Raw genomic sequence first — 15404 nt, 5'->3', positions numbered from 1 at the left:
GGGCTAAATCAAACACCTTTATAGAAACTGGAAAGTGGACTATTGATCTGGACTTAGAAAATTAAGCTGAGGTTATAATGGTCGAACCACCTTTGGCCGCTGCTCTTTTTAACACGGTCTTCTGGTTTGATTAGAGGATTTAACTTCTAGATATTAAAGTTGCTAATTTTCCCTTTCCTAACAGGTCAACTTTAAAGACTTCTCTTCTCCGGGCACATAAAGCTTGTTCAAAAAAACCAGGCAGTGGCCGCTGAACTTGCACAGATAGGGATTTATCCAAAGCCCTCTCCTATTTTTAGCCAAAGCAACTGCTTGCCAATTCAGTTTCTGAAGAGAAAAATGCATCCACGACAAAACAAACAGGCAGAGCGGACCTTTGTCAGGTACTGCCCCAAACCCCCTAAGACTGCTCCCACCGAAACTCCGTACTGCAATAGTCTCAGCTTCGGCTCGCTGCAGTTAGCCCACCGCAGCTTCAGCCGCAGCCTTCCCTCAGCTCCGCGCAGCCCTGCGGGTCCGGGGCGTGGCCGGGAGCGGAGGGGGCGTGTCCTGACTCGGGGGGCGGGGCCAGTGTGTGTGTTGGGGCAAGGGGGCGGGAGCCAAGAGGCGGAAGTTCCCGCGGGCCGTGGGGAAGGCGCAAGCCGCGCGAGTCACTTGTCAGCGCTCGTCTGATTCGGAGGGATCGCGGCGCCGGCCCCGAGGTGAGTGGCCGCCTGCAGGGGATGCGCGTCTCGGAACCCGGGTGGGGAGGAGGGAAAGAAGGAATCGCCTTGTACTGAGCGCATGGCGAGAAGTCCTGCTTAGGGAGAGATGGTGGTGCGCCCAGCGCTGGGAAGCTTCTCAGGTGTTTGCTGGACGCGGATCTGCGGAGGTGGGAGAGTGGCGTGGGAAGAGGACCGTCGGGGAAACGGCGGCGCGGAAGCGGGCTCCAGGCCAGAGAACGGGACTAGCACGGTTGAGGCAGGGGCGCAGGAGTTGGGCGAGGGCGGGCCACCATCCGGGTGCCGAGCGCCTCTAGGCACCCACCTTGGAGTCTGGGGATATTCGCGTCCTGCGCAGTGTCCTGGAGGTGTGGAGAGGAAGCGGGGCTAATTTTTATTTGCGCTCAGTCTACTGAGAAGCATTTATTACTCCCTACCCCCACCAACATTTAGGATTGTGTAACCTGTTAGGGGAATAAAGCTTGTTTAAAAAACAAATCTGCGTCCAGGAATAGAGCTCGTTTAAAAAACATATCTGTCGTAAATGCCAGATTTATTAATGCTTGTGTACTTGTTGGGGCTTTTTTAGGCTGTGCCTCTAATTCGTTTGACAATAAGTGGAAAAAGGAAGGGCGTATGGATAGGGCAGAGTCTGGAAAGAAAATTGGTGGCTGCGCTGGGCAGGGCAGGTCTAGGGTGTGATCGCCAGATCCTATCCCAAGGCCGCCTTCCTGACCACGAGGACGTTGGAACCCGCCTGCCTCGGAAACAGCCGGCTCGGGAACCTTATTTGGCAAACAGGGCTAGGCGTGAACCTCTCTGCTGGAAAACTGTCTCGTCGGCTACTTTCATCCGCTGCTTGTGGCTTGAATTCTTCCACTCTACCTCCGCAGTCTCTCAATCTGGGGAGGAAAAGAATCTCAAGATAACCCGTCTTTAATTTCAGACCCTTCTCTGAGCCATTCATCACGAATTCTTCTTTCCAGTCTTCCCATCCACCGAAGAAGTTAGGATAGAAGTGTGGGAAATACCAAGCTTTCTAGAGCGAAGACATTGTTTGGACTTTCCCTAAGAGAAAATCCAACACTATACAGAAGTTCCAACATTTTCTTCTTATTTGAAAGAAGAAAGGCTGCTCAGTATTTCCTGCCTCCTTGGTAACTTAGGAAGAGTTTGGGCACTAATAACCAAACCTGGAAAAGGCCAATAATATTACTGTTGCTTTGGTTTCTGACTATTTCAAGTCACATGAAACTGGCAAAGCGAGGGAAACGGCACTGTCTAGAAATGAACTGACCCTGGTTCTATAGTGTGGCTGTGTGAACTTGCCAGTTCTAGAGATTTTAATAACAAATGGGAGAAAGCAGGAAAGGAACTCCCAAATAAAGGGGGTTGCAGGTACATGGGTTAATATATGAATTAAATAAATTTTCTTGTAGGCAACAATGGGATTAGGAAAGTTGAGCCTAACTTTCACGTTCTTCTTTTGAGGAAAAGTTAAAGATTAAAAAAGAAGGAGGGACATATTGCCTGTGAAATATCTGTTGGCTTTATACACTTTTAGTAAATATCGTGTGCCATCATACAAATAATTCTTCTCTACAAGTTCTCAGAAACGCTTTTATTATAGGGAGAAAGCAATTAAATTATGTATATTGGGTGGTTTAATCGCTAAGTCCTGTTCTGTCCGGCTCTTGCGACCCCATGGATTGTGGCTCCTCATTACCTCCTTACTGTTCATTTTTCACCTGTATCTCATAGTGTGATGTCTGGTTTGGCCTTTTCATCTTTTTGGTGCCTGTTACATTAGTACTAGTTTTGTTGCCTAGTAGTTCAGTGAACTACTCTGCCTGGGGAGAAGCTTTCTCTTTTTTTTTTTTTTTCCTGGTAGATGTAGTGCAGATTTTTAGTGAATTTTCTTGAAAAATTTAGACTTATTTGAAAATTTTGCCTCGTTTTCCCCACAGGAGAAGATGGAATCTGCTTGCTTTTAATATACCCAGTTGTTCAAATATCTATATTTGCCACTATTAATTGATGTAATGGAGTAGAAATTTGAATAAGTTGAAAAATGAAATATTTTAGGACAGGTAATGATTTGGTTAAACAACAGATTTTTCCAAGGAAGTAGGTCCTTAAGCAGCTTTTTTTTAAAGTGTGGTTTTAAATTATTTATTGTTATATTACTAATATTTTAAAGAAGCAAATAGTACATTTCTTAGTATTACATTTTAGAAAATCCCTATTCCTCCTAATTTCTCCCACATAATCACCATAACAACCAATACCAAGCTCTGAATCATGCTTTTTTTCCTTTAGTTTTTTTTTTTTGTTGTTATATAGAAGTACATGGGACCATGAGGGTCATTTTGAGCTCCCTTCAAGCAAAAACATAGAAAAAAGAAAGCACCGAAGCACTGGTTCTTTTCTAAAGCTCTAATTCATGCAATAAGATTAACTCTATATTCCTACCATGTTTAGTCAGTCTTACACACTGTGTGGTAAATGCTCACTCCACTTTGCCTGATGATGTGTGTATGTAAAACAAAAAGCAGGTTCTGACTCAAATATCACTCTGCTAGAATATTGCCACCCACTCCAGTATTCTTGCCTGGAAAATGCTGTGGATAGAGGAGTCTGGCAGGCTTCATACAGTCCGTGGGATTGCAAAAGAGTTGAACATGACTTAGCAAGTAAACCACCACCACCAGAGTATTGCCCATCATTGCCTGTCTGAAGGAAAGGTGAATAATTTAAGTGTGGAAAATACCATGTCCCTATATGAGAAAATGCAAGTTGTAGTTTATGATTAGAGAAAATAGTTTTTATGCATTAAGAAACAACTTCTCATTTTAAAGAATTTATTGTTTGGAAAGCATGAATGAGAGTCTACCATTTGCAGTTCTCTTCAGATGTTAAAATAACTTAGAATTTAGGTAAGTGAAATGGACTCTTTCCAATTTCAGGCAGAAGAGGTCGGGGAAAATCATTTTGAATTAAACCTGAAATATAGTTTTGTTCTTTTTTTTAAAAAATATATAAAGTGTTGTAAGTTACCTTGAATTAAAGTTTACATGCAAGAAGCCACAAATTGTATTCTAGCAAGTTGTAAGACTGGTCAAATGTCTAGAAATATACTCTGATATGGAATTTTTAGACTATGGAAATTGGCATAAATTTAGAGGTTGCATATTAGCGCATAGATTCCTTTTCCTAGACTGAAATGAGAACAATATAAACTTACTCTGCATATCCCCTCTTTCCCCCAAAACAAAATACTGAAGATAATTTACTTGGGTTTATATTCAATACATTGAAATATGTAATAGCTTTTCAGATAAGCATCTTTACTAACCATCTGATTTTCTTTCAGTTTCTTTCATTCTGAGGGATTGGACTTTGCGTCATTAGAACCATGAGCAACTACAGTGTGTCCTTGGTGGGCCCAGCTCCCTGGGGTTTCCGGCTGCAAGGTGGCAAGGATTTCAACATGCCTTTGACAATCTCAAGTGTAAGCAAACTTTACAGATTTTGTTGTAGATGTTCACTCAATGCATAGTCCTAGAAACATCACGGCTGAGTTGTTGAAATCTCTGAATGTCCTGTGCTATACTTAATAGAATTGCTTATGGAAGATGATCTGAGCAGATTTAGTTAATTGTCGTAAAGGATCCGCTGGGGAAGGAAATTGGATAATTGATTTCAATTAAGCATATTTTCCTCCCTCTTAATAAAAAAAAAATGGAAAGCGTTTAACTGGGGGACAGACTCCAGATCTTTGAACTGTCACTGATCTGGACCTTAGATTCTTCAGATGTAATAGAAGGTTGTAACTGTGGTATGTTCACTGTCACTTTAAGCTCCCAAAGCTGTTTTTTAGAAACTGTTGATCAGTATTGGGTAAAATAACTGTTTTGGTGTTATTTCCTCAACTTGCTCTCTGATGAAGGTGATAGCCTCCAGTATAGTGGCCAAAAGATACTTACCTTTGAAGAGGAATTGAAGGGCTTGGATCTCCAACTATTGGGTTGGCCAAAAATTTTGTTGGGGGTTTTCCATAAGATGGTACAGAATAGAGAGTCAATCTTTGAATAACTGAGATTTGGCTGTTTACCTTGTTATGGATTTAGTGTGAATATATTCTATGTATATATTTTAAAGATACGTTTCATGATGCTAATGATACTTATGAGGGGAGTAATAATAGCTTTCATTTATTGAGGCTGGACTGGGTATCAGGCACTATTTCACTTTCATCTCCAATAGGTAATTTTTGCTTTTAATTAGTTGTATGACATTTAAAGGATTTTTTGTATATTCAAATAAATATGAATATCTGTTCCCTTTTACTTGCATGGTAGCATGATATACACACTTTTACTTGCATGGTAGCATGATATACACACTTTTACTTGCATGGTAGCATGATATACACACTTTTACTTCCATGGTAGCATGATATACACACTATTCCACACATTCGTTTTTTTCTCAACAGCTTTCTGTGGAGAATTTTCCTGATTAACATGTAGAGTGTTTCTTTTTATTTTTAACAGATGTATAGAATTCTTTCGTAGGGAAGTAACATTTACTTAGGCAATCCCCTGTTGAAGTGCGTTTATACTGTTTCCAGTATTACTTTTACAAGTAATGCTGCAGTGGATATCATATATACGTGATTATATATGTAATTTTTGATAGGTTGTGCCAGTTTGCACTTTTGTGCAATACATGAAAAAACCTATCCCCCAAACAACATTACTAGCAAACTTTTGGACTTTTGCCAAGTTCTTTACCTCCCTCATCTTAGGTAGTTCTCACACCAGCCTGAGACATAGTGTTGGTATTCTCATTATACAGAACTGTGCTATGAGCTCCCATGGCTAATGTGGAAGAGCTGGCTTTCAAGCAGGTATACTCTGCTGCCTGCTCACTAAGCTTTTTCATAAATTTAGGTAGATTCTTTCTCTAGTTAGATATTTAGAGGGTTACCTTTTGGTTTAATTATACGTGTACTTGTATATATATATACACATACACACACTGCTTCTTACAGTATTATATACTACTTGATTTTGAAAGATTGAAAATAAGTTTGTAACAGTTATGTATCTCAATTAAAATGCTTCAAATCCAGTTTACTAATGAAGTTTTCCTTGTTTTTTGGCTTTGAATATTTAAATAGTTATCTTTATCTCCAAATTCCATCTTGATTTCAGCTACTCAGGTTTTACAAGGAAACACATGTATGTAATCCAGTCTGCAACTTTTAAGGCTTTGCATGGTTGGATGAAATTTTAACTATAAAACATTCTTGTGAAAATGTGTCTTGTGATTTATTCCTGTTTGAGGGGAGCAGTGTCTTGCCTCCTACCAAAGAGCTGTTATGCAGAAAGGAACAATATTTGAATATTGTCTTTTTTCGCATTCTGTTAACATCATTTTATATTACTTTTGAATATCCTCGTTTGTGATAATGGACTAAAGAAAATTGTGGTTTAAATACTCCCATTTTTTTGCTAAAAAAAATCCATAGACAGATGAACACCCAATGGAACATACTTTGTTGTTTGATTATAGAAATGCAAATAGAGTATGTAGATATTGTGATGCCATGCCTTTAAAACAGTTGTCTGCTTGTTTTCTGGCAGACAGTCTGAGCTCCATGTTGTGATACTGATATAACAGAACAGTGTGTACATACATATGTGCTCTCTCTTGGCACAGAAGAAATGCTTTCCTTGTGTAGACAGGGTGCTAATTAAAGGGTTTTGAACATACTGATTAAAAGAGACTATGGTAACAAAGCTGCTGAGTTATTTCTGTTCTCTTACAAAAGTCTCTGCCATCTCCTGTGACCTTTTTGGGTCTTGTGCAGTGGGGCATGCAGTTCATTCTGGACTGGAGAGGATGGAGGGGGAGGGGGAGGAGAGGGAATGTTGGCGCAACTTTGCTGTTAGGCTGTTGGCCTTTCATTGTAGTTATTTTTAACCCCTTGTGTGGTTCAGTTTAAACATGTGCAGTAACATTGCCTAATAAACATGGGTGCCTAATAACTTATTTGTATTGTAGCAGTAAGATGATTAATGTTATACCTCATCTTAATTAGTTCTCTGGTTATATTTATTCTGCCTTCATTATGTAAAATTATTGGGATATATTTCAGTAGGCACCAGATTATTTAATTAATAGTATCAAGAAGCAATTAAAACCTGAAAGCATGCCTTAAAACATATAATTTAGTGATTCTCTTATTTTGATAATGTGTATGGAATTCTTAACAAGGTCTGGCGTGATAATTGCTCAGTTATCTTTTATAATAATAAGAAATTAAAAAGAAAAAATTATTTAGAGACTTGAAACATCAAATGCCCCATAATTGTAGGGAACAGTTGCATATTTTTAAATTTACTGTCTGTTGAAATTGAAAAAGAAAAAAATGTACAAGTTTGTGCTTAGCTAGGAACCTGCATCTATATAGAGTTCAAAAGTATACAGTTTTTCCTCTGGTCATGTATTATGGTGTTGAACTTTAAAGTGCTATTTATGGTTTCCTTGTAATTTTGGAACTCAGATATCAAATGTATTTGAGGTAAAGAAGTCATTGGCTGGGACTTGAACATTCTGTTTTGTTAAGATTTTGTCGTTATCAGCATAGGAATATATTGACTTGACTTGTTTCTTAAAGCATACAAACTATAAAATTTTAGCATTATGCTCAGATTTTGTTCTCCGTCTCTTTTGTATGAGTTTTTCATGCTGCTTTAGTTGGTAGGTTTCTAAGGTAAGATTGGTAGTTCTTGCAAACTTTTTGAAAAGATCCTCAAATTGCTGTAACTGCCTAATTACATATCATTGTCTTCAATTTCCTATCCTTAAAGTGGCGTGTCGGCTACTGGAGTTTGTAGGCTGTCTTTTTATGACCCTATATTTATGAAATTGCCTTGAAGCCATGGAATGTAGGGATGGTTTCATTGTAGCAGTGTGGGTTTGTTGGTCTTTACCAATATATTTTATAAGAAGAAATAGGAGACTTGTTGCACAATTCAGGGCTGTATTTTGGCAAGTTGATGACCCTCACCATGGAATTACAAGAAAGATAGTGTATTTGTGAATAACATTTTAACTATAGCGTCCTAAAATTCAAACACTCTGCTTATGTTATTTTCTGATATATGATATTAGGATTTTCCCTTAACTCTCAATATTTGGATTTCCTGAAAGTTATCTCCCAGTTCTTTATAAACACATCTGTGGTGTTTCTTTAGCAGATCAAATGAGGTCAGACATTTCAATACCCAAATAATAGAGATTTTGATTCCAAGAGTTAGGGGAGGATCAGTTGACACCAGGTCAGACAAGATTTTAGTTGGTTTTGAAAAGCAAAAGATGTGTATTATTTCTTGGAGTATGTAGCCCTGTTTTGGAGTATTATTGATACATAGAACAGAGAACAGTGAAAACGCTTTGCTGTGAATTCATTCATTCAATAGTTAAAGGGACATTTCATGGAAGCCATAAAGGAAGAGACAAAGTTTTGGAGAGTACAAAGGTTGGGGAGAAAAACAGAGTACTAGGCAATGTCATAAGACCTGTCACAAGACAATATTTGATGGAATGACAGAGATACAGATAAGTGTTTCTTGGTTTCAGTGGACACAGACCTTTTGTGTTTGTTTAGGGTAGAGAAATTACCTACAGGAGAAATTAATTGAATTGGTCCTTGAAGGATGAACTTTGAACACCTCAGAGTAAGTGTTTCTCTGTGTTGGTTTCCAGTGCCAGTGAAAATGAAGACTTTTTTTTGCTATTACTTGACTCTGGGTGAAACTGTGAATAAAGCTGAGTGATTCTCCAGAGAGGCCAGCTGCAGAGTTCCCTCCAAGAGGCGGGTAGAAAGAGACTTTCAGTCCTCAAGCTGAAATGAGAGAACCATCCTACCTTGAATAAATGGGTCCATTGTTAATTTTAAGCTGTTGAGTATTTTCTTTTACATTCCCTTCCAACTACCCTGTCATTATGCCAAGTTAGAAAGTTAATAATTTAGCTTGCTTAACTGCATAATGTATATTTCACATGTATGTTCACCCTTTGCTTTAAATACTAATTACTTATGTGGAAGTCTCAGAGGCTTGCCTTTACTACATGGCAGTTTGCTGTCATTGGTGGTTGCAAGGTTCAAGAATCTCAAGATAATTTTGAAGATTTTTTCTGGTCTGTTATTTGTAAAAAAATGAGAGTCTAAATCAATTTTATTGTTAAGTTAGTAGTTAGAGAAAAAAGACTTTTTTTTTTTTTTTAGTTTTTAATGAATATTGAGCATTTTAGAAAGTTATTTGTTAACATAGGAATTTTACTGTTATACAGGATTTTTGTATCTGATGGAAGAAATAATATTGTAGAGATTGAGTCAAGTAAGAATAGCACTTTAGACCTAAGAAAAGGAGATTTTTCATACAAGCTACTCATTTACTCGTGAGTTAGGTCTAATATTTACTTAAACTGAGAATAACCAAGGCCTGTAGACTCACTTTCAGTCATTTTTGAGAATTTTCAGTGCAGAGAGCTTGTCTTTATGATGGTCGCTGGTCAGGCTGTAGTGTGAATATACAGTTAACCAGATACCTTTGTCTGAAACATCCTGTGTGTAGTAGTTCTCACCCAGATTCCCATGTACTGCAAGGCCCTTCGTGGCCTTTCCCCCCAGTTACAACTTCACAGAAGAGAAATCTGATATGACTTCATTAATCTAGAAACACCCATGTCTCTGGCTGACAAGGGATTGCTTCTTTGGCTAGAAGAGATAATTAGGTTTCAGCTTTAGGAGGTGAGACTCTAAGCCTTTGTTTGAATTTTTAAGATGAAGAAATACTGAGTATATGATATAAAACTTCACAAAACAAGATCCTCACATGTGAAATATTAATATATGTGTGGATTTGCAAATAAATGACACAATAATGGGATTGAAAAGAAAACACCAGTTTAAGAAAGTAATGAGCAGTGACCATGGCGGTCCCTCATTTAGGTATTCTGGGTACAGAGTCACTGTATAGCCCTGCTGGGAATTCACATTTGTGTTTTAATTGCAGAGTAGGAAAATCACTTTTGTAGCATAGACACTTTTTTTAAAGGTAATAAAATATTTAGCTATGGACAGAACAGACAATATTGAAACTTAAAGTCAGATTTGGAAGAATTTTTTATAGTATTAAAATTGAATCTCTCAAATCATCACTTCCCTCTCTTCTGTCACCTTTTTATCATTTCTTTCTTGTGGCTTAAGTGGAGTTATCTGTCCTCTGTCAATACCCAGTTTTCTTTTACAGCTTAGATTGTTACCCGTTTCGTGTGATAATTACTGGAACAAAGTTCATCAGCCCCACTGGCCCTTAGTCTACCCTGTAGAGCTTAAGCGGTTGCAGCAGGTGTCCCTGTCCAGCCTAAATGCAGGAGAGTGAAATGAACTGGGAAACTTGACGGGACGAAATGAAAAAGAACAAGCCAGATGGAAAGTGCAAAGACAGAGGTAGTTTTTAAAAAGTTACAGTGGGAACAGTTGTTTACTGGATCAGATATGGTATTCAAGAAATCTTAACCCTTCACGCTCTCCTCCCTTTTAAAGTTTAATTAGTTTATGCTTTTCTTTAGGTAAGACATTCATGTGAGTTGAAAGTCAAATGACTCATTAGAGTTTAGAGGAAAGAACCTCCTGTTGCCCTATCATTCATTTCTTTTGCCTGCAAGCAACCAGTGTTTGCAGTTTCTTGTGTATAGTGCCAGGGGTAATCTATACAGATATGTGAAAGTACATATATAGCCTCACTACCCTCCTTTTCAACACAAATAGTGTCCTTAAAGACATACTATTTTTTTTGGCATTTTGCTTTTTTTATCTTAAACCCAAATCAGTAACTATGTCTTCATTCTTTTTGTATAGCTGCATCGTATTTGGATTTATCATAATTTATTTAGCCAGTTCCTATGGATGGACAATTAGATTGTTTCTAATCTTTTTCTTTTAGTAATACTGTGGTGTAATTTTTGTATCTATATCTATATCTATATTTTAGGCACATATTTGAGTATATCTGTGAGATAGATTCCTAGAAATGGAATTGCTGAGTCAAAGGGTTGTCTACATTTTGACTGATACTGCCAAATATCTCTGTGGAGACACTCCTACCCACAGTATGAGAATACCAGTTTCCTCATACCTGTGCTAGCACGTGTTTTGACAGACTTTGATCTTTTCCAATCAGATGGGCCTATTTCCATCTTTCTCCTTTTTTACAGAGCTTGATCACCAGTATTTCTACTGAGGATTCTGTATGTTTTTAAGTGGCTCATTTTTTCCCCCACTTGTGTGAGAATATACAGAATGAAAATGTGCTGATTTTCTTTAAATTATTTCATTAACTTTGGAGGGATGCTGTTTATTTGAATGTTTTCATTTAGAGCTCTGATGAATAATTATCCTCTTATCATTTGCTTCCTATTTCCAAATGAATTTCCTCTCTCTGTTGACATATTACTTCCAAATATATGGTGAAATAATTTTTTGTCTTTTGTGAAATAGTTTTTGGCATAGTGCCCTGTGATAGACTTTCTAAAAAATTAAGCAGATCACATTGAATAGATTTCAGGTTGTTACTTTGGAGATTTTCCAGTAGCTTGATATATTGTGTCATATCAAATCCTACTCTTGTCTGTCTCCCTTTAAAGGATGTGACAGAGAGACTGACCATAATGAGGTATTTGGCCTGGTCCTTGGGCATAGTAAAATTCAGCTTTAGGACCCTCACTGTTTTCATATCAACCGTTATTAGCCAGTGGAGTATAACAAGTCACAACAGTTTCTAATGTTTCATAGCGCAGTGAGTCAGGCCTTGGGAAGGCATTCTAGTATGTGGCACAATGTAGCTCTTTGTTTCATCTGAGTGAAGCCGCAGAGAATGTAAGTGTTGGTAACCTTGATGACAAGAAGGGTCGGGATGCCAGGGCTGTTTGCATTTTATATGCTTAAAGTTGAGGGAAGTAGGGATTTCCTTTTAGTCTGTTGCTGCAAAATTTTAAATATGATGAGAAGGGTTTGGAACTACATAAAAATGTGCACCATTTGTTACTTGAATTCTGTGACTTGTTAACCATTTGCCTAGGGTTCAGAAATTGATTTAACAGTGATCACTGTTCTTCATGATAATTATCTTGGGTAGAGTTTGATTGACCAAAAGAAAGTTTTTTGTTTTTTTTTTAATGGTATTAATAACTGAATTCCATTTATTGTTGATTCTGTCAGGGACTTAAGTGTTGTGATTGGTTCCATTAAGTATCCAGTTATTAGACCAGTGTTTCTCTAATGATTTCTCAGATATTAACTTTTAGAGATGGTAAAATTTGAAAGTTTAGTCAGGTTGTAAAATGCTCGCTAGAGGAGGTTGTGCATATATTCTGAAAGTATTTTCTTCTCAATCGAAGATACTGGAGCACAAATATCCTTTAGAAAGCAGATGCATTATTCCTTAACTAGCAATCCTTAGAGACAGATGTTCTGGAGAGAGATGTTTGTATATAAATACAAGCATTGTTACACATGTAATTTTCATGTGGACTGTGGACATTCTCCTGAAGTATCTCCATGGTGCTGACTTCCAAAATATTCTAGGAATGGTTCTTTTGATCTTTTTATGTTAGACATTTCTGTTTATATGTACCTTTATTCAATCTGGAAGACTCTAGTTAGTTGATATCCAGTTCTCGGAGTGGCACTTTGATAGTTTCGCAGACAAAGGTGTTTCTAAACTTCATCACTGGCTTGTTCCCGCCTCGGCTGGTTCCTCATCTTCAGGCTGGCATCTTGCCCAGGCAGGAATTCTGAAATCCTGCATTTACTGTATCTCTGTCCTATTTAAGAACTGCAGGGCTTCCTGTTACTTACTGCTTAACTCCTCTGCCTGCCATTCAGGCTGCATGTCAGTGGGCCCATTTAACAGAACTGAGTTTATAGTCCAGAATGTTTTGAACCCTGAAGTCCTTCATCTCTTTATTCTTCATGCACAATACCTTTGTTTCTTAACTCTGAAGCCTTACCCATCTGTCAGGGCATTTTTGTATACCAGGTGCTCTTTGAAATGTTTGATTGCTCCAACTCACTGGGGTCTCCTTTCTTTCCTATATTAAATAATAATGAATATGCATTAACATGTATTGAGCCTGTGTTATTGTCTAGGCCTTGCTCTAGATATTTTGCTCATGTTTGATTATTTAATCCTCTTAACAACCCTCTGAGGAAGTATAATTTAAAATCTCTGATCCTCAGATGAGGAAACAAAAGTTAAATAACATGCCCAAAGTAGCACAGCTGGTAATTGGTTAAGCTTAGGATTTGGAACCATTTACACTGAATAGAAGTAATACTGTGATGGTTTTAACCAGCATGCTCTATTTTCTGGGAATAGATAACAGCTTTCAGTACTGACAGCCAACTTTGTGTGTATGTCTCTTAAAGAGAGAATACATGCTGTAAAATCAAAGACTTTGAGATTATATTTTAAAAATATGAGTATTTTCTAAACTGATCATTAATATCATCAGTGAGATTTTTCAAATGTAGCTTCTAGACCCAGACTTTGAATTCAGGATGTTTAGGGATTCTCAAATGCTTTATGGATGTTTCTCATGTACCATTGAATCACATTTTTTACACTCATGTTTGGGAACCAAATGTAGCTTTTATTTATTTTTTAAAAATATTTTTATTATGGATCTTTTGTTATTTAGATCACTTCAACAAAAAGATTAAGGCTAAATTGCAGTGAAATTGCCACCAACTAAATAATGTGACAGATCTGCTTTTCTCTAAATCATAGTCTTTTCACTTTTTTCAGAGTTCAGTCACCGTAGGTCAAATCCTTTTTTGGAAATAAATGTCAGTTTTAATAATACATAATATCAGATTTTAGTTCTGTTTATGACGCTGAAGTGTCTTTGTGACAAGAAGCTCTGGAGCACCCTGAAGCTGGCACATTACTTGTAATATTTTAATCCTACACACTTAAATAATGTTAAATTTACCAGAGACTTCTGGAGGAATCTTTGGTAAATTTAACCAAGCATGTAACAAGTATACTTGGTTTTTTCCATGCCTCATTGTTAATCTAAAGCGGTAACATTGACGTTAAAAGGAACTGAGGAGAGTCTTTTTAAGGCCATGAGCCCGAGATCAGTTGTCATGTTATGTTTCATAGCAGTACTGTTCAAGTATATATAAATAGTTCATATACTTTGTTAAGTTGTGAACCCCTCTCACCCGGAAAAAAAAAAATCCTACAGCTCTAGGTCTCGTTTACTTAAAATCATGTTAAAATTCCCAGTATGTGTTCAGTGATTGTTGACTGATGATTCTGATGATGGGGACAAATGGAAAGCCTAGTTGCAATTGCAATCGTTTCTTCTAGAATTGTTTTGTTAATGAATATGATTGATAGTTACTATTAACTGGTGAACCATTTTGGTTTTCTTTGTTTTTAATCCTGGTCAGGTTTTGTTTCTACGAAATGCCCCAGAGATTACTTAATGTAATAGCCCTCTGCCTCCCTATACAGTCTTCCTGCGTGTCAGCCTGTATTTGTTTTCTCTCTATTTGACCCTGTGGTTCTATATCTGTCCCTTAGTGTCATGCACAACAGAGGCGAACCCTTGCTCACATTATAGCCTTCTAGGTGACTGAATTATATTTCCCTTTAAGTATTGTGGATATTCTGTTGGAAACCATTTCTTCAAATGTTTCTTTCTTGGCAGTTGCCTCTCTTCACAACCACGAGCATTTGCCTTTAAAAGTAGTTCAGTTTTAGATGTCACTTTATGTGTGAATCCCAGAACCGAACCTCACACCTAAGATATAGTAAGACAAATGCAAAAGCTTTGTTATTAAGTAAAGAAATTGATTTTTGTGACTGGATAGTGCAGAGTTTAGAACTGCTTTGGGCAGCGGGCTTGATAGAATTTTCACTATTTTCTCTGTATACTTTTGTACTGTTTGAAATGTATTCATGTCTTTTGTCTAAAAAGTGAAAGAAAGGTAAATTGGCCTATACTTTGTTCACATGCAAACTCAGACTTGCCTGGACATATATGGAGCTTAGGAGAGCCTAAAAAGGAGCAGGTGTGTGTGTGTGTGTGTGTGTGTGTGTGTGTGTGTGTGTGTGTGTGTGTGTGTGTGTGTGTGTGTGTGTGTGTGTGTGTGTGTGTGTGTGTGTGTGTGTGTGTGTGTGTGTGCGTGTGTGTGTGCGCGCGCGCGCGCATGCGCGCGCGGGCACGTGCTGATTACGTGAAAGACCAAGGGACTTCATGGGAAGGAACACGTAATTCAAGAAACACATAATTGAGGCATATTCAAAGCTTAGTCCTTGGAGATTGTATTATTATTATTTATTATCTTTTAGGAGAGATGGGTAAATTTTTGGTAGACCAGAGTACAGTCCTCTTGGTATTGTCTTCTGGTGCTGCATTTTCCCTGAATGACTCATGCCAGAACCCTAAGAGGAGAAGGTGTTAATTAACACATATTTGTTGATCTCCTACTGTGTACCAGGCTGGGGTAGAGAGGGTGGTTCTCTATTTTTTGACAGAAAGGTACACAGAACAAGATATGGAATATATGAAGTAGCTTGGAAGTAGAAGAGGACATATATGGAATGAAAC

At 37.8% G+C, this 15404-nt stretch overlaps 1 protein-coding gene across 5 annotated transcripts in view; it reads left to right on the top strand.

Annotated features, from left to right (window-relative positions):
• The first annotated feature begins 574 nt into the window (after positions 1–574).
• PDLIM5 (PDZ and LIM domain 5) overlaps positions 575–15404 on the top strand; it is a 226911-nt gene continuing 212081 nt past the window's right edge. For 4 of the 5 annotated variants that reach the window (XM_065907222.1, XM_065907221.1, XM_065907219.1 and 1 more), the window contains exons 1-2: positions 575–701; positions 4075–4212. In XM_065907222.1, the coding sequence (XP_065763294.1) occupies positions 4117–4212 (96 nt within the window). In that variant the 5' untranslated portion in view covers positions 575–701; positions 4075–4116. Of the gene's footprint in view, positions 702–1606; positions 1859–4074; positions 4213–15404 lie in introns of those variants that run through there. The other variant, XM_065907220.1, reaches the window with a different exon arrangement.

The sequence above is a fragment of the Muntiacus reevesi genome, chromosome 16 (assembly GCF_963930625.1).
Source record: "Muntiacus reevesi chromosome 16, mMunRee1.1, whole genome shotgun sequence".
NCBI classification, from domain to species: domain Eukaryota; kingdom Metazoa; phylum Chordata; class Mammalia; order Artiodactyla; family Cervidae; genus Muntiacus; species Muntiacus reevesi.
The sequence above is the reverse complement of the archived record's forward strand: the minus strand, read 5'-3'. Positions and strand labels throughout refer to the sequence as shown.